Here is a 23,341-nt window from a genome sequence, read left to right as displayed (position 1 = left end):
TAAAAAAGTAAGACGTGTTTTTAATTCTGGTGCCGCTCTGCACACACAAGCTTGTTAGCTTGCTAGCTCAAGCTTGTTAGCTAACAAGATGTCTAGCACTTCAAGCCTGCTCCTCAACCCTCTCTCGCTCTCCCCCCACCCATAAAATGTCAGTCACATCTTGTGCAATAAGCAGCACTTGTCTGTCCATCACGCATGTAAACAACTAGCTTGCCTGCCCTATCTGCACTGATTGGTGAAGTAAATGAATGAGCTAAATGTAAAAAAAAAAGTTGAATTCACAGGTTAAAAAAGGAACAGAAAGGAACTAAATAAACCGGTACTTTTCTTTCAGTTCAGAAGTTAATTTTGTTGGTCGGAACAATGGAACGAAAAAAAAGTGGAAACAATTGGAAAATAATTTTGGTTCCAACCCCTGATATTGCAGCTGTAATATTCTGTGACCTTGAGTCTTTTACATTCTTTAAAAAATTTTTTTTTAAACTCTGTTTATTCAGTTTTACACACATAATAAGACCAAAAAATAAATAATATTTTATATATATATATATATATATATATATTACAGTTGAAGTCAGAAGTTTACAAACACTTAGTTTGGAGTCATTAAAATTAGTTCTTCAACCACTCCACAAATTTCTTGTTAACAAACAATAGTTTTGGCAAGTCGGTAAGGACATCTACTTTGTGCATGATACAAGTAATTTTTCCAACAATTGTTTACAGACAGATTATTTCATTTATAATTCACTGTATCACAATTCCAGTGGGTCAGAAGTTTACACACACTAAGTTGACTGTGCCTTTAAACAGCTAGGAAAATTCCAGAAAATGATGTCATGGCTTTAGAAGCTTCTGATATGCTTATTGACATAATTTGAGTCAATTGGAGGTGTATCTGTTGATGTATTTCAAGGCCTACCTTCAAACTCAGTGCCTCTTTGCTTGACATCATGGGAAAATCAAAAGAAATCAGCCAAGACCTCAGAAAAAAATGGTAGACCTCCACAAGTCTGGTTCATCCTTGGGAGCAATTTCCAAATGTCTGAAGGTACCACGTTCATCTGTACAAACAACAATACGCAAGTATTATAACCTCAAAGGCCGCTCAGCAAGGAAGAAGCCACTGCTCCAAAACCACCATAAAAAAGCTCTTGGTTCTGTTTTTCTGTGCTCCGTTTTATTTACATAACAAAAAAGTAACACTCAAAATGTGCACTTATAAATCATAACAATTTTTTATCAAAATATAGCTGTAGACAGAAGTCAAAGATCAAACTTCACATATACAACTGATGTCTCTCATGAGTTCTGCCCCATAGGAAAAGTCCAAGTTGCTTTTATCATGCTTGTAGTCAACCCCCTGTGATGTCACTGCATACGTCATTACCTGCTACTCCTCAGACCAAGCCCATGCATACACAGCTATACTAACTTGCAAGAGATACAATAGTTCCAGTGTTTTCTGAGGCCTCAGCAGTAAATGTCCACTCCCCCAAGTTGATTTATAGAGGTATGTCTGACTAGCCTCTTATCTCTTCTACTCCCCTGCAGGGCTCTATGTTTATCTTTGAAGTGCTTTCTCACAGACCCCATGCAATAATTCACACATTTCTCAGACCATTTCTTTATAAGAGGCAGAGACTTAGAAAAGACTGTGGAACAATTCTAAAACCTTATAATGAATATATATTGTTAATCTGTAGTCTAGGACCCTATAAATGTCCTATAGCCCCTCCCCTTCTATTAATACAACATAAGCATAATCAATTATTATAATACATCAAACATTATGTGCAGCCAGGTTCAATAATTTTGTGAAGCATCACTGCACAGTTGAAAAATATATGGCAAATAGAAATCCAAAATGGATGATGTTGAGAGATGGGAGGGGTTGAATGGAGCTGAAGGGTGGGACTAATAACAAGATAACCAATGTAAAACATACGGGGTCTGTAAAATGTATATAAGTTCAGAACTTTTGTTAAATAGCACAGTTACAAATAGAAATAAAACTAGATGGACATTAGAAATAGAGGAAGGACTAAAAACAAACAAAATATAACTATTGTAAAATAGATTGTGTCTGTAAAATGTGTATAAGATATATAAACTGAAGGTAGAAGCCTAAGTGTTTATTGCTTTATTCCAATTGGGGGAAGGGTGGTAGGGTTTGCGAGGAATAATAAAGGTATATTCTAAAAAAAAGTATGTCTATGTAGGTATGTGTATGTATATATGTGTATATGTATGCATGCGTGTATGTGTATGGATATATATATATTTACCCCGAAAATATATGGGGGATTGGAAATGATGCAGACAATTACATTGATGGAAGCAACATTCTTTCCGCAATATTAAGCTGATCCACCCCTTAAAGCCCCTATCATGACCCCAATTTGACCCCATCAGGACAAAGATCGTACTTTTTGGAGAAATGTCCTCTGGTCTGATGAAACAAAAATAGAACTGTTTGGCCATAATGACCATCATTATGTTTGGAGGAAAAAGGGGGAGGCTTGCAAGCCGAAGAAAACCATCCCAACCGTGAAGCACGGGGGTGCAGCATCATGTGGTGGGGGTGCTTTGCTGCAGGAGGGTCTGGTGCACTTCACAAAAAAGATGGCATCATGAGGGAGAAACATTATGTGGATATATTGAAGTAACATCTCAAAACATCAGTCAGGAAGATAAAGCTTGGTCGCAAATGGGTCTTCCAAATGGACAATGCCCCCAAGCATATTTCCAAAGTTGTGGCAAAATGGCTTAAGGACAACAAAGTCAAGGTATTGGAGTGGCCATCACAAAGCCCTGACCTCAATCCTACAGAAAATTTCTGGGCAGAACTGAAAAAGCGTGTGTGAGCAAGGAGGCCTACAAACCTGACTCAGTTACACCAGCTCTGTCTGGAGGAATGGGCCAAAATTCACCCAACTTATTGTGGGAAGCTTGTGGAAGGCTACCCAAAACATTTGACCCAAGTTAAACAATTTATAGGCAATGCTACCAAATACTAATTGAGTGTATGTAAACTTCTGACCCACTGGGAATGTGATGAAAGAAATAAAAGCTGAAATAAATCATTCTCTCTACTATTATTCTGACATTTCACATTCTTAAAATAAAGTGGTGATCCTAACTGACCTAAGACAGGGAATTCATACTAGGATTAAAAGCCAGAAACTGAGTTTAAATGTATTTGGCTACAGTGTATGTAAACTTCTGACTTCAACTGAATAACTATAAAGATACCGTACTTTAGACAAGTTAAACACACTGGGCAGAAGGGTACAAAGGTTAAAGGGGAATCTGTAGTTAATATAGGAACAGAGCGGTCACTTCGCCATTGTTCCTGTAAACAGACGAGGGATAGGGGTGGAGAAATGCAACCATTCACACACAGACTGACCATAAAAAAAAAAAAAGTAGCTTAAAAAATAAATAAAAATTATACAATGTAAGTGTAAAAAAAAAAGAACGGGGCAAAACAAGCTCACATTTTAGGCTCTGACAGGGCAAGAAGAATAAGGCATCCACAAGTCACATTCAATAAGAATCAATAGGCACATCACCAACCTCAATGTTCTCCCCAAAAAACACAAAGAAATGCTTCTCCAACCAGTAAATCAGAGGGCTGTCAAATACAGATGTATTTTTTTTAATAAGAATGCCATCAGAGTGTGGACTGTAAAGAGTAAGACCGGAATGGAGCCCAAGCATCATTAAACAGTTTGGAGTTCCCACATGTATTGAATTCAGGGGCAGAAATCCCGGGGGGGACACGACCCCCCCATCCTGGGAAAAATATGATTTGTCCCCCCCAATATATCACTGAAACATAACTATGTAATTTAGATAATATTAATAATACGCAATGAAAGCAATTGTGCTGATTATAGACACTTAATAGCGCGTTTTTAAGTTTCAAAAGACTGCGACCCCCCCCCGCCCTTTGCCTCACAATGGTTTGATCCACTGCCAGTTCCTTAGCTTGCTACGTAACTGCCGTGAGGTTCATCCAGTCAATCGCGCGCACACACAGTAGCTGAATATGCAGAGCTAGCGCGCAAATATTAACTATTAAGCTAGCTAGTACCTATTCCATTTATGTGGCGTCGTCAAAGATGGAATCAGCATGCAGATGATGTAAGTTAGTGCTTCAAAGTCCCTGTGATAAGGTTAGCGATAAACTGAAGTCCAAACTGAACAGAACTACACTCTCTTCAACCATTGTCTTAAATATATTTAATGGTCTCGTTGCAAAAGCTAAATTGTCGCAAGGGAACTTTTATTTATTTATTTTATTTCACCTTTATTTAACCCGGGTAGCAAAGATTATAGCAAACACCACTGAAACTGAATTGGTGCTCGCTAGCTTTGCAAATTCAGCTATTGTTGGAAGCCAGCCAATATGAAACAAACTATTAAAATTATAAAAGGTTGCAGCATATGTTGTGTAAATGGTGAACTCATACAGCTGTCAACTCTTGTCATTTTAATCCGTTTCACATTTGCTAGCTACCTTTTAGATCGAAGCCCATGTAGAATGATTGAAGATGATAGAAGCCCATCTCCTACTGTAAATAACCTACACACTGTGTGTGTAGCCAGCCAGCCAGCCAGCCAGGTAGAAAAATGGCAGAAAAATAAAAGACGGACATCAGAGTATTTTTCAATACACCAAAACGCATAGTAAGAACCCTAGTAGCCTAATATCTCAAAGACTAGTTGATAAAATGTTCATAAGAAAGAAATGAAATTCTAATGGAAATGTTTCACAATGATGTCATTAGGCAGAGCAGGCAACAGATGGCACACAGACAGCAGAGTTGGGGACAGATATGCAGGGACAGACTGGCAGAGACAGGGAGTCTCAGGTAAGTTTGTTGAGTCTTTGCTTGGCAACATTATGAAAGGTTCTCCATTTTTTTGACTTGTAAAATAGGAACATAATTGGAAAATGCCATGGATACCCCCACTCTCAACTTAAACTGGTGACTGAACTAAGATTTGTTAAAGGCAATGGTATTGCTGTTGTGATTAGTTGTGTAGTTTTGGGTACCGGTAGTTAGGAGTACGGCAAACACCTTATTTCTTTGGTTCCTCAATATACATTTACCATATTACAATGTAGGCTATGTGTTACAGCACTACTTTTGGTGTCCCCCTCAGGAATTGCTCTTGAGAAAATGTCATGTAATTGTCCCCTCCAAAGTGGATATCAGATTTTCGCCCCTGATTGAATTACATTTTTTCTAATTTCAGACAGCAAAACAGATCTCCCACCCAATATTTATAAAATGGGGAACCGCCATCTTCCAGTTCTGGGGTATTAGCCATCTAGGTAAAAGAGTTGCATAAGCAACAGTGTCCGACTGAAGTCTTGACAGGGGGGTGCCTATGGGCAGTACTCCAAAATGTGCTGTAAGGTGAGACGGATCTATAACAGTGTCATATATATCAGAGAAATATTTAAATATTAATTCCCAGAAACCAGTTTATTATATTCCCAAAACATATGAAACAGTGTGGCTGGTTCCGTTTTGCATCGAACACAAGTAGAATCAAAATCAGAGAATATTCTTTGTCTAGCCCTGGACCAGTGGATATGGTGAACCACCTTGAACTGAATGAGGTGGTATCTGGTGCTAAAAGAGGAAGAATGCACCCTGTGCAGCACAGATTCCCAGGTGTCTTCCCCAAATTCCTGCCCCAAATCCTTTTCCCATCGAGTTTTTAAAACCAACAAAGAAGGATTCTGTAAGTCATTAATGATTGCCTATATATCTGAAATTGCACCCTTAGGAAGCTTGTTCATCTAAAAAAAATGTTCTCTATAGCTGTGCTCACAGGCCTATTGAGAAATTCTGGTGCTAAGTTCCTAGTCTGGAGATAGCTGAAGAAGTGGGATTTGGGGAGGTTGAAATTTTCCTGTAGATGAGCAAAAAAGGCAAATGTATATATCATCAAATAATAATTGGGCTAGTGAACAGAGGCCTAGTGAGTGCCAGAAGCCAAATGCCCCATCATTTAAAGATGGAGGAAATAAAATGTTCTGATTGATTGGACCTGATAGAGAAAAGCCTCTAAGGCTAAACGGAACTGATTCCAAATTCTAAGACTACTTTACAGTTGGGTTGACACACCTTTTGCCTAGGGACCTTGGGAGAGAAGAGCACAACACAGAGGAAAGTGCAGCAGGTTTACATGATTCAGACTCGATCTGGACCCAGAGTGGTCTTGGATGAGTAGGATCAGTCTATAGCCAGTACAAAAGGGCTCTGAAATTAGCAGCCCAATAGTATGTCTGAACATTTGGTAGAGCTAAACCACCCAATATTTTAGGCTTCTGTAAATGTTTTTAACCAATCTGTGGTATCCTGCCATCTCAAATTAAATACGTTCATGTTTGATCCAGTGAATTAAAAAAAGATTTTGGAATAAAAATGGGTAAACATTGAAATAAAAATTACAAATTGGGCAAAACATTCATTTTAACGACATTAACCCTTCCAATAAGAGAAAGAGGTAGAGACTTCCAAAAAGTAAAAAATTGTTTCAAACCATCTGCTAGAGCAACAATATTTTGTAATTTTTAACTCCCAAGTAAGTGAATTGATCCCGGACAATCCTAACCTGAAAGCTTGTAAAAGAGCACTTTAAAGCAGCCTGATTTACAGGAAAAAGCTCACTCTTGCCTAGATTCAGCTTGTACCCTGAGATTGATCCAAACTGCTTACGAATAGATAAGGCATGTGGTAATGAGGTATCAGGGTTGGTGATAAACAAAAGGAGGTTGTCCGCATATAGTGACACTTTCTGCTCTAAGCCCGCCCTGAGTATACCTTGAATGGCATCATTAGAGCGCAGTGCGACGGCGAGGGGCTCGATAGCCAAAGCAAACAACAAGGTGGAGAGTGGACAACCCTGTCTGGATCCAGTCCAAGGGAAAATAATCAGAGGACAAGTTATTAGTCCGTACCGAAGCCATGGGAGAGAAATAAAACATCTTTACCCACGCAATGAATTTGGGACCAAAGCCAAATCTATAAAGGGCGGCTGTTAGGTAGTCCCACTCAAAGCGGTCAAAAGCTTTTTCTGCATTGAGCGAGACCAGCACCTCCGGGTCCCCCGACGCTGGTGAGTACAGGATATTCATAAGGCGTCTTATATTGAAAAACAAATGCCTATTTCTCATAAAGCCAGTCTGGTCACAGTGCATTACTTGGTGCAGCAAGCCCTCCATACGGATAGCTTAGAGCTTGGCTAGGATTTTGTGATCACAATTTAAAAGCGAGATTGGGCGATAAAATCCACATTCCAGGGGGTCCTTGCTTTCCTTTAATAGTAATGAAATTAAAGCCTGATAAAGACTAGGCGGTAGCTTTGATTATCAAGGTTCTGTGCAAATAATCGAGACAGGAATGTGTAAAGCAGACAGGAATGTGTAAAGCAGACCGGAAAACGTTCGGTCCTCTAAAATTAGTTTGGAAAACTGTCCGGACCCGGTGATTTACCACTTTTTATTGCGGACACTACAGTTGCAATCTCCTCAAGTGTAAATTCTTCTTCTAAACCGTCATGAAAGTCTGTATCAATTGAAAGCCTATTCAGACCATCGAAGAACGAATCAATCAACAAAGGGTCTTGAGGAGATTCAAAGTTGTACAGCGCAGAGTAATTAAAAAAAAACTGATTATTGATCTTGTTATGTATAACTGTGTTAGCACCAGACAGGGTCCTGTTTTGTGGTATTAAATGTGAGGCCTCAGATTCACGGATCTGATGTGGAAGGAGTTTACTGGCCTTGTTGCCTTGCTCACACACTCTGGACCAAGCTTGTAAGAGTAATTGTTCAGCTTGTCTGGTAGAGAGCTCGTCAATATCAGATTGGAGTAGCTGCCGTTCTTTATATAGGTCAGAGGAAGGATCTGTAGCATACAGTGCATTCGGAAAATATTCAGACCCCTTTACCTTTTCCACATTTTGTTACGTTACAGCCTAATTCTAAAATGGATTCAATAAAACAAGTTCCTCATCAATCTACACACAAACGCACATAATGACAAAGTGAAAACAGGTTTAGAAATGTTTTCAAATGTATTTAAAAAAAAAACAGAAATACCTTATTTACATACACTACCGTTCAAAGGTTTGGGGTCACTTAGAAATGTCCTTGTTTTCCATGAACACATACATGAAATGAGTTGCAAAATGAATAGGAAATATAGTTAAGATGTTGACAAGGTTATAAATAATGATTTTTAATAGAAATAATAATTGTGTCCTTCAAACTTTGCTTTTGTCAAACGATCCTCCATTTGCAGACCTTTGGCATTCTAGTTGTCAATTTGTTGAGGTAATCTGAAGAGATTTCACCCCATGCTTCCTGAAGCACCTCCCACAAGTTGGATTGGCTTGATGGACACTTCTTACGTACCATACGGTCAAGCTGCTCCCACAACAGCTCAATATGGTTGATATCCGGTGACTGTACTGGCCACTCCATTATAAACAGAATACCAGCTGACTGCTTCTTCCCTAAATAGTTATTGCATAGTTTGGAGCTGTGCTTTGGGTCATTGTCCTGACAGATGGCGTCAAGCACTCCTCCAGCATCTTTTCATTTTTTCTGCGTCTCACAAAGGTTCTTCTTTGTGATCCGAACACCTCAAACTTAGATTTGTCTGTCAATAACACTTTTTTTCCAATCTTCCTCTGTCCAGTGTCTGTGTTCTTTTGCCCATCTTAATCTTTTCTTTTTATTGGCCAGTCTGAGATATGGCTTTTTCTTTGCAACTCTGCCTAGAAGACCAGCATCCCGGAGTCGCCTCTTCACTGTTGACATTGAGACTGGTGTTTTGTGTGTACTATTTAATGAAGCTGACAGTTGAAGACTTGTGAGGCATCTGTTTCTCAAACTAGACACTCTAATGTACTTGTCCTCTTGCTCAGTTGTGCACCAGGGCCTCCCTCTCCTCTTTCTATTCTGGTTAGAGCCAGTTTGCGCTGTTCTGTGAAGGGAGTAGTACACAGCGTTGAATGAGATCTTCAGTTTCTTGGCAATATCTTGCATGGAATAGCCTTCATTTCTCCGAACAAGAATAGATTGACGAGTTTCAGAAGAAAGTTCTTTGTTTCTGGCCATTTTGAGCCTGTAATCAAACCCACAAATGCTGATGCTCCAGATACTCAACTAGTCTAAAGGCCAGTTTTATTGCTTCCTTAATTAGAACAACAGTTTTCAGATGTGCTAACATAATTACTAATGATCAATTAGCCTTTTAAAATGATAAACTTGGATTAGCTGACACAACGTGCCATTGGAACACAGGAGTGATTGTTGCTGATAATGGGCCTCTGTATGCCTATGTAGATATTCCATTAAAAATCAGCCGTTTCCAGCTACAATAGTCATTTACAACATTAACAATGTCTACACTGTATTTCTGATCAATTTTATGTTATTTTAATGGACAAAAAAATTGCTTTTCTTTCAAAAACAAGGACATTTTTAATTAAGCGACCCCAAACTTTTGAACGGTAGTGTATATTAAAAAAAAGTGTTATCAACCAGATTTTGTTAATAAACCAGGTTGTCACTGAAATACTTGTAATATAATAGTAGCCTTATGTTTTTTTATTTTTTTATATTATTAATGCTAATGCTGTTTTCTATGCTTTTTTCACTTAATATTTTGGGATAATGGTGCTATTTCAGATTTTATGGGGCCAGATTGGAATAAAAAGCTGTATTTGTCTGTTTTTTTTGTGGTATCGATGAAGGTATTTGATTGGGTAATGGGGATACATTTTCATGATGGGAAATGAATTAATCAATAAATGTGGGGATACAGAAGATCTGTTTGGTTTCAATTCCCCCGGTGCAACTGCATGGTAATTGGAACTATAACGAGTCTGGACTATGATCAATTAAGCCATATCAATCCAGTTAAACAGGCTAATGTAAAATAATGAATAATGTTGGCTTCCACCGACAGTATGGCACTTCCAAGGCTGTTTCATGATGATTATTATGTTGTGTCAATCATGTTATAAACTTAGTCATTGTAACAACTAGCAAGGCATAGCCAGCACTGTAGGCCTACTGCCTCTGCCCAGAGGCCTACTAGGTTTTCATGGCAACGGCCATTAGAGTTCACTTTGCCACGTATGAGCCCTGGTTAGAGTCCCTGTTGCAGCGTTCACTTTCTTCTGCTACATTGATGGCAGCGTTGGGATCACGTCCAGCCCAAGTCTAGTTCTGTGATCTAGTGGTGGGAAGCATTCTGTTTTTCAACATTGTGTTGGGTGTAATTACATTGATATATCTAGTGAACAATGGATAAGCAACAATGGGCGTGACGGATAGAAGTAGTCACTACAGGTGTGATCAAGCCTTTACATCCAAGTTGCCTGAAGCTGAATGGAAAGTGCTATGCTCGGACCAGTTATTCAGAAGAAAATCCTCTGTGACTGTTTAATTTACATAAGTTAACTTACCTGTGTGGACCCATAGCAAACACATTCTACACATTTACAAACTACCTGTTAAAGTGTTATTATAACCATGGTGTTGTTTTGTTACAGAAGCTTATATATCTAATAACCTGACAATGATCCACATCATATGAGTAGACAAATAATGTAAGTGTTATGCTGTAAAACACAACTATCCCTTTTTTTAGAATGCAAACCAGTAATATGAATCACTGTTGATCCATCCTGTTCTGATCTAATGAGATGGATGTAGGATTTTCCACGGCCTAGAAACAAGGCCTTTCCCAGTCAGGAAGGACGAAGCTAGGCCCCTCTTGGTTCTCATTGGCGAAGACTATACTCAAGTTAGGGGTTATATGTCAGACTATCCTATACAACTTTTCCCAACATCTTATACCCAATAAGTTGTAAATAAACCCTTTTTAAGGGGATATAACATGTATCATTATTATAGGGCTGTGAAACCCATAGCCAAATGGCTTCAAACTGAGCATTTCTCACTGGAAATTGCTGGTGACATTGAAAATAGCTTAGGTTGGGGTATTTAATTCATTTCAGACTCTCCTATCCCACTATTCCAAACATGTTATACCCTATAGGTTGTAAACAAAGGATTTTTTAAGCTGATATCAATGTATTATTATTAACAATATTATAGGGCTGTGAAACCCATGGCTGAATGGCTTCAGTCTGAGTATTTCTCACCATTTATTTACTGAGAGCAATTCCCATTATATAACAGGTAGTGTCCATTTATTTACAGTAGTGTGTTGATTAAGTAATGCTTTCTTCAGTGGAAATACAGAATATGTATAAAAATGCCAAATATATCCAAAAGCTAAATCTATTTAACCATTAATCATTACTGAGACATGCAAACTACAAACATTTAGTGAGTTAATGATAATGAATATATGACAACTAGATACAAAAGTCAAGAGTTGGCTATAACATGAGTACAAACAAAGTGAGTTTGTGTAAGTGTTTGTGTGTGTGTATTATGGTGTGTATTATAATTTCCCATCATAAAAATGTATCCCCATTCGCCAGTCAAATACCTTTATCGATATCAAAACCAGTATTTTTCTCCAATCTGGCAACCCTCATAAAACTCGGCATAGCCTTGTATAAAATGCATGATGAAAGAAATGGTGTAATGTACACGAAAAAGTGGAGCCTGGTATTAAATGCATTATGAAGAAAATTGTGTAGGCCTACTGTTGCCTACACTAAAAATATACCTGTATCCCAAAGTATTAAGTGAAAACAAGCATAGAAAACATTATAGGCATTAATAACATCCAACCCATTAATTTGGGGCGGCAGTTAGCCTAGTTAGAGAGTTGGGCCAGTAACCGAAAGGTTGCTGGATGGAATCCTCAAGCTGACCTAGGTAAAAATCTGTTGTTCTGCCCCTGAGCAAGGCAGTTAAGCCACTGTTCCCTGGTAGGCTGTCATTGTAAATAAGAATTTGTTCTTAACTGTTAAGTTAAATAAAGGTTAAATGTAAAAAAAAAAACACGTATATTATAATTATTTCGGTGACAACATGGTTGATGAACAATATTGGGTTGTTTATATATATAAATCAACGTAGGACACATTTTGGGACACACAAAAAGTGTGTCTGAAATGAATTAAATACCCTAATCCCAGAACACCATCATGCATTGCTCTAATAACTTTCAAAATATTGTTCCGAAGTTTGCCCCCAAAAAATGTATTTTCACATGAATGAAGTCGCACAAAAATGTTTGTCTTTTCACACGAATTAAGCCACACAAAAACAGGTCAAAATGTTGGGGAAGAGATTTGTAAACAACTTAACAAGTGAACAAGTTAATCAGTTTCTCCTGGGTCAACATCTAAATATATAAACAAATTCTTACAATCTGTCCAAACAAATAAAACAACAGACCATTGCATACAATTAATTTTGTGTTGTGGAATTAACATACAAAACGGATTGGCTTTTGTATTATAAAAATTAAATGGAACCTTGAGCGAGACCATTGGAAAGAAAACATCAACCTTTATTTTTATTAAAAGAGATAGTATAAATTGTGGTCTGAAAATTGGATATTGATTTAGCACAAGTCTTGAATGGTGAAGTGTACTCACCTCTCTACTGAAACCTTGGAAAAAGTACTATTGTACATTTGTCCTTATGAGACATTGGTGCCCTAGAACTTTACAAACTACAACAATACAGACTTGTGCATTCTATAAAATTGTATTTAGTTTAAACAAGGCCTATGAAGATCTAGTGTTAGAATAGTAAAATAAAATAATAATTGTACTTTCTTCATTCATTTTACTCACCATTTCTGCTCTGAGTCATAACATTAAGAATTAAGACATAAAACAAAATCTCACACATGAAAAGATAACCAACATTGATTCAATCTAATGAAAATGAAAAGTCACAGTATTTATATTAATCGAACACCCTTTTTGTTGTGGCCTCCATCATCCTTAAATGGAAGAAGTTTGGAACCACCAAGACTATTCCTAGAGCTGGCCGCCCGGCCAAACTAAGCAATCAGGGGAGAAGGGCCTTGGTAAGGGAGGTGACCAAAAACCCGATGGTCACTATGACAGAGCTCCAGAGTTCCTCTGTGGAGTTGGGAGAACCTTCCAGAAGCACAACAATCTGCAGCACTCACACGGAAGCCACTCCTCAGTAAAAGGCAGATGACAGCCCGCTTGGAGTTTGCCAAAAGGCACCTAAAGGACCCAGACCACGAGAAACAAGATTCTCTGGTCTGAGGAAACCAAGATTGTACTCTTTGGCCTGAATGCCAAGCATCACATCTGGAGGAAACCTGGCACTTTCCCTACGGTGAAGCATAGTGGTGGCAGCATCATGCTGTGGAGTTGTTTTTCAGCGGCAGGGACTGGGAAACTAGTCAGGATCAAGGGAAAGATGAACAGAGCAAAGCACTAATAGATCCTTGATGAAAACGTTGCTCCAGAGCACTACGGACCTCAGACTGGGGCGATGATTCACCTTCCAACAGGGCAATGACCCTAAGCACACAGCCAAGACAAAGCAGGAGTGGCTTCAGGACAAGTTTCTGAATGTCCTTGAGTCGCCCTGCCAGAGCCCGGACTTGAACCCGATCTAACATCTCTGGATTGATCTGAAAATAGCTGTGTAACGATGCTCCCCATCCAAGCTGACAAAGCTTGTGAGGATCTGCAGAGAAGAATGGGAGAAACTCCCCAAATTACAGGTGTGCCAAGTTTGTAGCGTCATACCCAAGAAGACTCAAGACTGTAATCGCTGCCAAAGGTTGCTTATCAAAGTACTGAGTTAAGGGTCTGAGTACTTATGTGAATGTCATATCTGTTGTTTTTTAATACATTAGCAAAAATGTCCAAAAAACAGTTTTTTCTTAGTCATTATTGGGTTTTGTGTGTAGATTGATGAGGGATAAAAAAAAAAATCCATTTTAGAATAAGTCTATAACGTAACAAAATTTGGAAAAAGTCAAGGGGTCTGAATACTTTCCGAATGCACTGTACTTCTCATCCAATGTAGCTATGGCTTCTCTCAGGTTTCAAAGCCGCTTAGAGCGAGCTTTGTTTTTGTTGGCTGTATAAGAAATAATTTGGCCACGTAGGTATGCTTTGTGGGACTCCCAAATGGAAGAGCAGGACATACCTGGTGTTGAATTCATTTCTAGGAACAAGATGATTTCAGAAGAAATGAAATTGACAAACTCCTTATCTGAGAGTAAAATGGAGTTAAGATGCCATTGATAACATATAGGATGTTGCTGGGGAAACTCTAGCTCAAGCACTAATGGTGAATGGTCAGATATAACAATACTCTCATAAATACACATCCGAAGGTAAGGCAGAAGTTTTCTGTCCAAAAATAAGTAATCAATGCTGGAGTATGTTTGATGAACATGAGAAAAAAATGAATACTGTCTATGTGTAGGGTGTAGGAAACGCTAAGCCTGACAAACATTTCTGAAGAAAAGATTGAATAAGTAGGGCTCATTTCGATGCGCCTGTAGTTCTTCGTAAGGACTTATCAAGAACTGGGGACATTGTACAGTTGAAATAACCCCCTAAAATCAACGAATGGGAATCTAAATTAGGTATAGCAGATAAAAAGGTAGAAATTAAACTTGTGTCATCCCAATTGGGAGCATAAACACTAGCCAAAACAATAGAGGTAGAAAACAGTTTTCCAGTTACTAAACTCAGCAAAAAAATAAATGTCCCTTTTTCAGGACCCTGTCTTTCAAAGATAATTTCTAAAAATCCAAATAACTTCACAGATCTTCATTGTAAAGGGTTTCAACACTGTTTCTCATGCTTGTTCAATGAACCATAAACAATTAATGAACATGCACCTGTGGAACGGTTGTTAAGACACTAACAGCTTACAGACGGTAGGCAATTAAGGTCACAGTTATGAAAACGTAGGACACTAAAGAGGCCTTTCTACTGACTCTGAAAAACACCAAAACAAAGATGCCCAGGGTCCCTGCTCATCTGCATGAATGTGCCTTAGGCATGCTGCAAGGAGGCATGAGGACTGCAGATGTGGCCAGGGCAATAAATTGCAATGTCCGTACTGTGAGACGCCCAAGACAGCGCTACAGGGAGACAGGACGGACAGCTGATCGTCCTCGCAGTGGCAGACCACGTGTAACAACACAGGATCGGTACATCCGAACATCACACCTGCGGGACAGGTACAGGATGGCAACAACAACTGCCCGAGTTACACCAGGAACGCACAATCCCTCCATCAGTGCTCAGACTGTCCGCAATGGGCTGAGAGAGGCTGGACTGAGGGCTTGTAGGCCTGTTGTAAGGCAGGTCCTCACCAGACATCACCGGCAACAACGTCGCCTATGGGCACAAACCCACCATCACTGGACCAGACAGGACTAGCAAAAAGTGCTCTTCACTGACGAGTCGCAGTTTTGTCTCACCAGGGGTGATGGTCGGATTCGTGTTTATCGTCTAAGGAATGAGCACTACACCGAGGCCTGTACTCTAGAGTGGGATCGATTTGGAGGTGGAGGTCCGTCATGGTCTGGGGCGGTGTGTCACAGCATCATCGGAGTGAGCTTGTTGTCATGGCAGGCAATCTCAACGCTGTGCGTTACAGGGAAGACATCCTCCTCCCTCATGTGGTACCCTTCCTGCAGGCTCATCCTGACATGATCCTCCAGCATGACAATGCCACCAGCCATACTGCTCTTTCTGTGCGTGATTTCCTGCAAGACAGGGATGTCAGTGTTCTGCCATGGCCAGCGAAGAGCCCGGATCTCAATCCCATTGAGCATGGCTGGGACCTGTTGGATCAGAGGGTGAGGGCTAGGGCTATTTCCCCCAGATATGTCCAGGAACTTGCAGGTGCCTTGGTGGAAGAGTGGGGTAACATGTCACAGCAAGAACTGGCAAATCTGGTGCAGTCCATGAGGAGGAGATGCACTGCAGTACTTAATGCACCTGGTGGCCACACCAGATACTGACTGTTACTTTAGATTTTTTACCCCCCCTTTGTTCAGGGACACATTATTCCATTTTTCTTAGTCACATGTCTGTGGAACTTGTTCAATTTTTGTCTCAGTTGTTGAATCTTGTTATGTTCATACAAATATTTACTCATGTTAAGTTTGCTGAAAATAAACGCAGTTGACAGTGAGAGGACGTTTCTTTTTTTGCTGAGTTTATGACGTATTGTCCCTTTAGGATCAGCAATAACCTCAGAAGTTACAAAGGGAGTAGATTTATCAACCAAAATGGCAGCACCTCTTTTTTAACTATGAAAGTTAGAGTGGAACAATAGACCAACCCATTCCTTGCGAATCCTAAAGTGCTCACAAGTCCTCAGGTGAGTCTCTTGTAGATATGCTAAATTTGCGTTCAAACCCTTCAAATGTGTCAGGACCCTCTTATGTTTCATAGGGTTGTTAGTCCCTTTGATGTTCCACAAAATGTACTTGATGGTATGATCTTTGCCACCCTGAGCACTCCCGTTATACAACCCTGTCATTAGAGCATAGAATGGAAAAGCAATGAATACCCCCAAATCCCAGGATAACTTGTCTCAGAGTAATAATGTGCGGTGTAAGATATTTGGAAAAAGTACAGAAAAAGAAACTGAAAAGAAGACAGAATGACAACATTAGAACTGAACAATACAACCTGCTTCCTCCCCCCACCCCAGACAATACCTCCCCAAACAAGGTACAAGCCTAAATAGAACGTTTTCTTCGCACAGTATGCCTGAGAGTGCAGTCCCGCCCTTTAAAGTAGTGTTCTGTGTTAGTGAATCAAGCATAACAAAATAAGATGAACATTTGAAAAGCACCACTTGTAGATGTATAAACTTATATTTCCAGTCATATAACAGGTATTGAGAAAATAAATAAAATGTATCAAGGCTCTCAGCCAAAAACCTCTCATTTGAAGTAAGCAAATCGTAGTAAAATGACACAAAAATAATCTAGTTGGACAATGTGACAACGTACAGCCAAGACCACAAAACTATGTGAAATGTTGAAAGTTTGCTGGGTATAAAGTATTTTAGTGTTTAAAATTTTTGTCCAGGGGAGGGTCACATTATTTGTAATCATTAACAAACCTAACGCAATGGTCAACCTAAGCGCTGGCGGTAGCGCTAGAGGTTTGGGGGGGGTGTCAGAAACATTGTTGCTATTTTCACAACCAGAAATGATCACCACAGTGCTGCCTAATACAAGTGTGCCAAGCTTGTAGCATCATACCCAAGAAGACTTTCAGTTTTAAAGTTTTTATACATTTGAAAACATTTCTAAAACCTGTTTTTGCTTTGTCATTATGGGATATTGTGAGTAGATTGATGAGGGGGAAAAAAATATTTCATCAATTTTAGAATAAGGCTGGAGTGTAACAATGTGAAATCGTGAAGGGGTCTGAATACTTTCTGAATGCACTGTATATTTCCACATTAAAGCCATACCTTAGAACAATGTTGACTGAAAACAGGTTCAAGTTAACATATTTAGCAAAGATGGGATGGGTCTACATTTTGTTTATTTTGTTTCTGTAAGCTGTTTAACAAACTATAACGGACCAACATTGGAATTGGAGTTGATTCCAAGGCAATACATAAACACAACTTGAAGCTACAAAATACAGTATTTAGACATGGAACACATTCTGACTGGCCAGTGAGGGGCCAAGCCTTGACACACACACACCTGGTTTATTCAGCAAAACCCTGCCATTTTGTGCCACCGCATTTAGGGAGTTTCTCCCATTCTTCTCTGCAGATCCTTTCAAGCTCCGTCAGGTTGGATGGGGAGCATCGTTGCACAGCTATTTTTAGGTCTCTCCAGAGATGTTCGATCAGGTTCAAGTCTGGGCTCTGGCTGGGCCACTGAAGGACATTCAAAGACTTGTCACGAAGCCACTCCTGCTTTGTCTTGGTTGTGTGCTTAGGGTCGTTGTCCTGTTGGAAGGTGAACCTTCGCCCCTGTCTAAGGTCCTGAGCGCTCTGGAGCAGGTTTTCATGCACTGAATGATCAATAGCATATTGTTTGTATAAATGGTGCACACTAGTTCATACTTCTCTTGATATGTTTGTCCTTTCCAGGGTAGAGACATATCTGGCCTGACAGGGCTGGAGGAAGTGATCCTTTCATCCTGTGGAGTGAAGGTGGTGGAGGCCAATGCTTTCAGGGCTCAGGGGGCACTAAGAAGTCTGGATCTATAGAAGAACAAACTGCGTCAGATCCTCTGTGGTCTCCCACCAAGCCTGGAGACCCTCAACGTGGGCCACAACAGAATCAAAGGCCTCCAGGAATCAGTCTTTGAGGGGCTGAGTAAACTACATCTGCTTGATCTTCAGAACAACCATATCACCAACCTGCTAAACACCCTTGGAGGGCCTTTACCTGGATGGAAATAAAATTGAGATGGTGCAAGATGCTCCGAGACTCCTCCGACTGAATCTGTTTAGGTTGGGGAACAACAAAATCCCCTCTTTTGCCTCAGTCTTTTTCACGTTAGTACAGTCCCTGATGACGCTGCATTTGCCAGGGAACCTCCTATCAAGATTCCCACACAATCTCCCTCACGCCGTGTCCTACCTGAACTTGGACAGGAACCAAATACGAGCACTGAGGAACCGAGAGATCTCTATCTGCATCCTACAATAGGTTGGTTTCTTAGGACAGTAAGGCCTTCGCTTTCCCAATCTCACAGTGCTGGAGCTACCAGGAAACCGTCTGAGGGTGCTTTCCAGTAGACTGAGCCCCAAACTGGAGAGACTGCAGTCAGAACTCCATCCAGGAAGTCACCTTCCACCACCTGCCTGGAATGAAACAGCTGAAGCATCTCTTCCTGGAGAATAACACCATTTGGAACTTCGAAGCTAATGCTTTGAGTAACAGCGTTCACTTAACCAACCTGGCACTGGAATGGAACCTCTTATCCTCCATTCCAGATGGGTATGTATGTATTTCACCCCTTTGATATATAGTAGCATGTTATAGACTAACGATTGTAATAATATTCATGAATCAATTAAATACACTAAGTGATACACCACAGTTGAATAACATTATAGATGTGTTGTACATTCACTTAAGTATTACTAATACATTGGTAGAATAGTGGCCTAACCACATTCTAGGTCTTTGGGTAAACAAATTAGAGTATAAAACCAAAAGGCAATAGATAAACACTTCTTAAATGTAGATTCATTTGACTCACCTCCTTTAGCCTTTTGTTCTGTTGACATGTCTCCCTGGCAGGCTTCCAGAGTGTCTTTTCCATCCGGACTTGAAAGGGAACTGCATTGAGGACATCCAAGAGCAGGAGTTGAGGTCCCTGAAGTGTCTGCAGGTGTTGAACCTCCGGATGAACAAGCTGACCTTCCTCCCCCAGATCACCCTGGACCTGTTTCCCCGGCTGAGGACCCTCTACTTGGACCCCTGGAACTGCAGCTGTGAGCTCCTGAGGGTCAAGAGGACCCTGCTGGCCAGGAGGATGGAGATCTCTGATAAGCTGTGTAATTAGCAGTTACTGTGCCATGGGACAGCTGGAGAGCGTACCTGATGGCCCAAGACAAGTGTGAGGAGTACTTCAAGGAAACCACACCTGAGGACCAAGTGGAGCAGACCAACACTGAGCAGTAATATGATTATGATTCCTAGCTGGAAAAAATAGATGTAAAAGGGGCATTTCATGTTTAGCAGAACATGCTGGGTATGTTTTGTCTTTTGAATGTTTTAACATGTATTAGTGTAGTTTGGTATTGACTACTAAGTGATAGGTTTGGTTTCTGAGCTTTAACTATTATTAATCATTAGTTATAAAGGAGACATGAGGGGTGCCATAATGACACTTGGGAGGGGCTGAGTGCAGGGAAAACGGTCACATGTGGCAGTCCTTATAAGGGGAGGAACTGTTTAAGGCCAATATCACTCAGCTCCCCGCCTTGCAAAAATTACACAATGTTTAGCGATAAGGAGGAGACTCCAACCAAAGTGGGGTATGTATACTACCACGGGTGAAACCATGTCTTTGTCTAATGCGTTTGCGTGTCCCCAGGCACTCTCATTTATTGAGTTCTGTAACTGAAAAGCCTTGGTTTCATGCATGTTAACATCAGAAGCCTCCTCCCTAAGTTTGTTTTACTCACTGCTTTAGCACACTCCGCCAACCCTGATGTCCTTGCCGTGTCTGAATCCTGGCTTAGGAAGGCCACCAAAAATTCTGAGATTTCCATCCCCAACTACAACATTTTCCGTCAAGATGGAACTGCCAAAGAGGGAGGAGTTGCAATCTACTGCAGAGATAGCTTGCAAAGTTCTGTCATACTTTCCAGGTCTATGCCCAAACAATTCGAGCTTTTAATTAAAAAAATGTATCTCTCCAGAAATAAGTCTCTCACTGTTGCCGCCTGTTATAGACAGCTCCCAGCTGTGCCCTGGACACCAAATGTGAATTGATTGCCCTCATCTATCTTCAGAGTTCGTTCTGTTAGCTGACCTAAACTGGGATATGCTTAACACCTGGCAGTCCTGCAATCTAAGATAGATGCCCTCAATCTCACACAAATTATCAAGGAACCCACCAGGTACAACCCTAAATTCGTAAACATGGGCACCCTCATAGATATTAACCTGACCAACTTGCCCTCCAAATACACCTCTGCTGTTTTCAATCAGGATCTCAGCAATCATTGCCTGCATCCGCTATGGGTTCGCGATCAAACAACCACCCCTCATCACTGTCAAACGCTCCCTAAAACACTTCTGCGAGCAGGCCTTTCTAATCGACCTAGCCCGGGTATCCCTGAAGGATATCGACCTCTTCCCGTCAGTCGAGGATGCCTGATCGTTCTTTAAAAGTAATTTCCTCACCATCTTAAATAAGCATGCCCCTTTCAAAAAATGTTGAACTAAGAACAGATATAGTGTCACGTCCTGACCAGCAGAGGGAGTAATTGTATTATAATTTGGTCAGAACGTGGCAGAAGGGTATTTGTTTTGTATGGTTAGGGTTGTGTGTATTATTAAAGGGGTGTTTGGTTTATGTAGTCTGGGGTTTGAGTATATGTTCTAGTGTTGGTTTTCTATGGTTTTCTAGTCTGTCTATTTCTGTGTGATTTGTGTGGCTCCCGATCAGGAACAGCTGTACGTCGTTGTTCCTGATTGGGAGTCATATATTAGATGCTTGTTTTCACCTGGGGATTTTGTGGGTAGTTGTCTTTAGCACTGCTGTTGTGAGTATAGCCTGTTAAACTGTCTTTTGTCGTTCTTCGTTTTGTTATTTTTTCCGTGCTCTCTGTGTTTAATAAATATTCAAGATAAGCATCCACATTCCTGCTGCGTTTTGGTCATTACAACCCAACGACACCCGTGACATATAGCCCTTGGTTCACTCCAGACCCGACTACCCTCGACCAGTATAAAAACATCATGTGGTGGACTGCAATAGCATTGAATAGTCCCCGCGATGTGCAATTGTTGAAGGAAGTCAGGAACCAATACACGCAGTCAGTCAGGAAAGCAAAGGCTAGCATTTCAAACAAAAATTTGCATCCTGTAGCTCTAACCCCAAAAAGTTTGGGGACACTGTAAAGTCCATGGAGAACAAGAGCACCTCCTCCCAGCTGCCCACTGCACTGAGGCTAGGAAACACTGTCACCACCGATAAATCCATAATAATCGAGAATTTCAATAAGCATTTCTCTACGGCTGGCCATGCTTTCCTCTTGGCTACCCCAACCCCGGGCAACAGCTCCGCACCCCCTGCACCTACTTGCCCAGGCCTCCCCAGCTTCTTCTTCACCCAAATCCAGATAGCAGATGTTCTGAAAGAGCTACAAAACCTAGACCCGTACAAATCAGCTGGGCTAGACAATCTGGACGCTCTCTTTCTAAAATGATCTGCCGCATTGTTGCAACCTCTATTACCAGTCTGTTCAACCTCTCTTTCGTATTGTCCGAGATCCCTAAAGATTGGAAAGCTGCTGCGGTCATCCCCCTCTTCAAAGGGGGTGACACTCTAGACCCAAACTGTTATAGACCTATATCCATCCTGCCCTGCCTTTCTAAAGTCTTTGAAAGCCAAGTTAATAAACAGATCACTGACCATTTTGAATTCCACCGTACCTTCTCCGCTGTGCAATCCAGTTTCCGAGCTGGTCACGGGTGCACCTCAGCCACACTCAAGGTACTAAACGATATCATAACCGCCATCAATAAAAGATTGTACTGTGCAGCCGTCTTCATCGACCTGGCCAAGCTTTTCGACTCTTTCAATCACTGTATTCTTATCGCCAGACTCAACAACCTTGGATTCTCAAATGACTGCCTCGCCTGGTTCACCAACTACTTCTCAGACAGAGTTTAGTGTGTCAAATCGGAGGGCCTGTTGTCCGGACCTCTGGCAGTCTCTATGGGGGTACCACGGGGTTCAATTCTCGGCCGACTCTTTTCTCTGTATATATCAATGATGTTGCTCTTGCTGCGGGTGATTCCCTCATCCACCTCTACGCAGATGACACCATTACGTATATATCTGGCCCTTCTTTGGACACTGTGTTAACAAACCTGCAAATTAGCTTCAATGCCATACAACACTCCTTCCGTGGCCTCCAACTGCTCTTAAACTCTAGTAAAACTAAATGTATGCTTTTCAACCGTTCGGTGCCCACACCTGCCCGCCCGACTAGCATCACTACTCTGGACGGTTCTGACTTAGAATATGTGGACAACTACAAATACCTAGGTGTCTGGCTAGACTGTAAACTCTCCTTCCAGACTCATGTTAAACATCTCCAATCCAAAATTAAATCTAGAATCGTTTTTCTATTTCGCAACAAAGCCTCCTTCACTCACGCTGCCAAACATACCCTAGTAAAACTGACTATCCTACCGATCCTTGACTTCGGCGATGTCATTTACAAAATAGCCTCCAACACTCTACTCAGCAAACTGGGTGCAGTCTATCACAGTGCCATCCGTTTTGTCACCAAAGCCCCATATACCACCCACCACTGCGACCTGTAGGCTCTAGTCAGCTGGCCCTCACTACATATTCGTCGCCAGACCCACTGGCTCCAGGTCATCTATAACTCTTTGCGAGGTAAAGCTCCGCCTTATCTCAGCTCACTGGTCACGATAACAACACCCACCCGTTCCTTTGGCCGTTTTTCCTTCCAGTTCTCTGCTGCAAATGACTGGAACGAATTGCAAAAATCGTTGAAGCTGGAGACTTATATTTCCCTCACTAACTTTAAACATCAGCTATCTGAGCAGCTAACCGATCGCTGCAGCTGTACATAGCCCATCTGTAAATAGCCCAT

The 23,341-nt window shown here is 40.8% G+C and overlaps 1 protein-coding gene across 1 annotated transcript; it reads left to right on the top strand.

Annotated features, from left to right (window-relative positions):
* Positions 1-3,990: 3,990 nt before the first annotated feature.
* LOC123743472 (nephrocan) lies at positions 3,991-21,350 on the top strand. The gene is made up of 4 exons (XM_082976859.1): positions 3,991-4,149; positions 4,797-4,880; positions 18,116-18,971; positions 19,278-21,350. Exons 3-4 carry the CDS (start codon positions 18,841-18,843, stop codon positions 19,540-19,542), a joined length of 396 nt encoding a protein of 131 aa, XP_082832985.1. The 5' UTR covers positions 3,991-4,149; positions 4,797-4,880; positions 18,116-18,840; the 3' UTR covers positions 19,543-21,350.
* The last annotated feature ends 1,991 nt before the right edge of the window (positions 21,351-23,341 follow it).

The sequence above is a fragment of the Salmo salar genome, chromosome 06 (assembly GCF_965601325.2).
Source record: "Salmo salar chromosome 06, fSalSal1, whole genome shotgun sequence".
Classification (NCBI taxonomy): Eukaryota; Metazoa; Chordata; class Actinopteri; order Salmoniformes; family Salmonidae; genus Salmo; species Salmo salar.
The sequence above is the reverse complement of the archived record's forward strand: the minus strand, read 5'-3'. Positions and strand labels throughout refer to the sequence as shown.

What these genes read in the sequence shown, in the direction of transcription:
- LOC123743472 (XM_082976859.1), top strand. Translation starts at nt 18,841, where the DNA reads ATGAAACAGCTGAAGCATCTCTTCCTGGAGAATAACACCATTTGGAAC. An exon ending in TTATCCTCCATTCCAGATGG is followed by an intron (nt 18,972 to 19,277) that starts GTATGTATGTAT and finishes TCTCCCTGGCAG; the next exon opens with GCTTCCAGAGTGTCTTTTCC.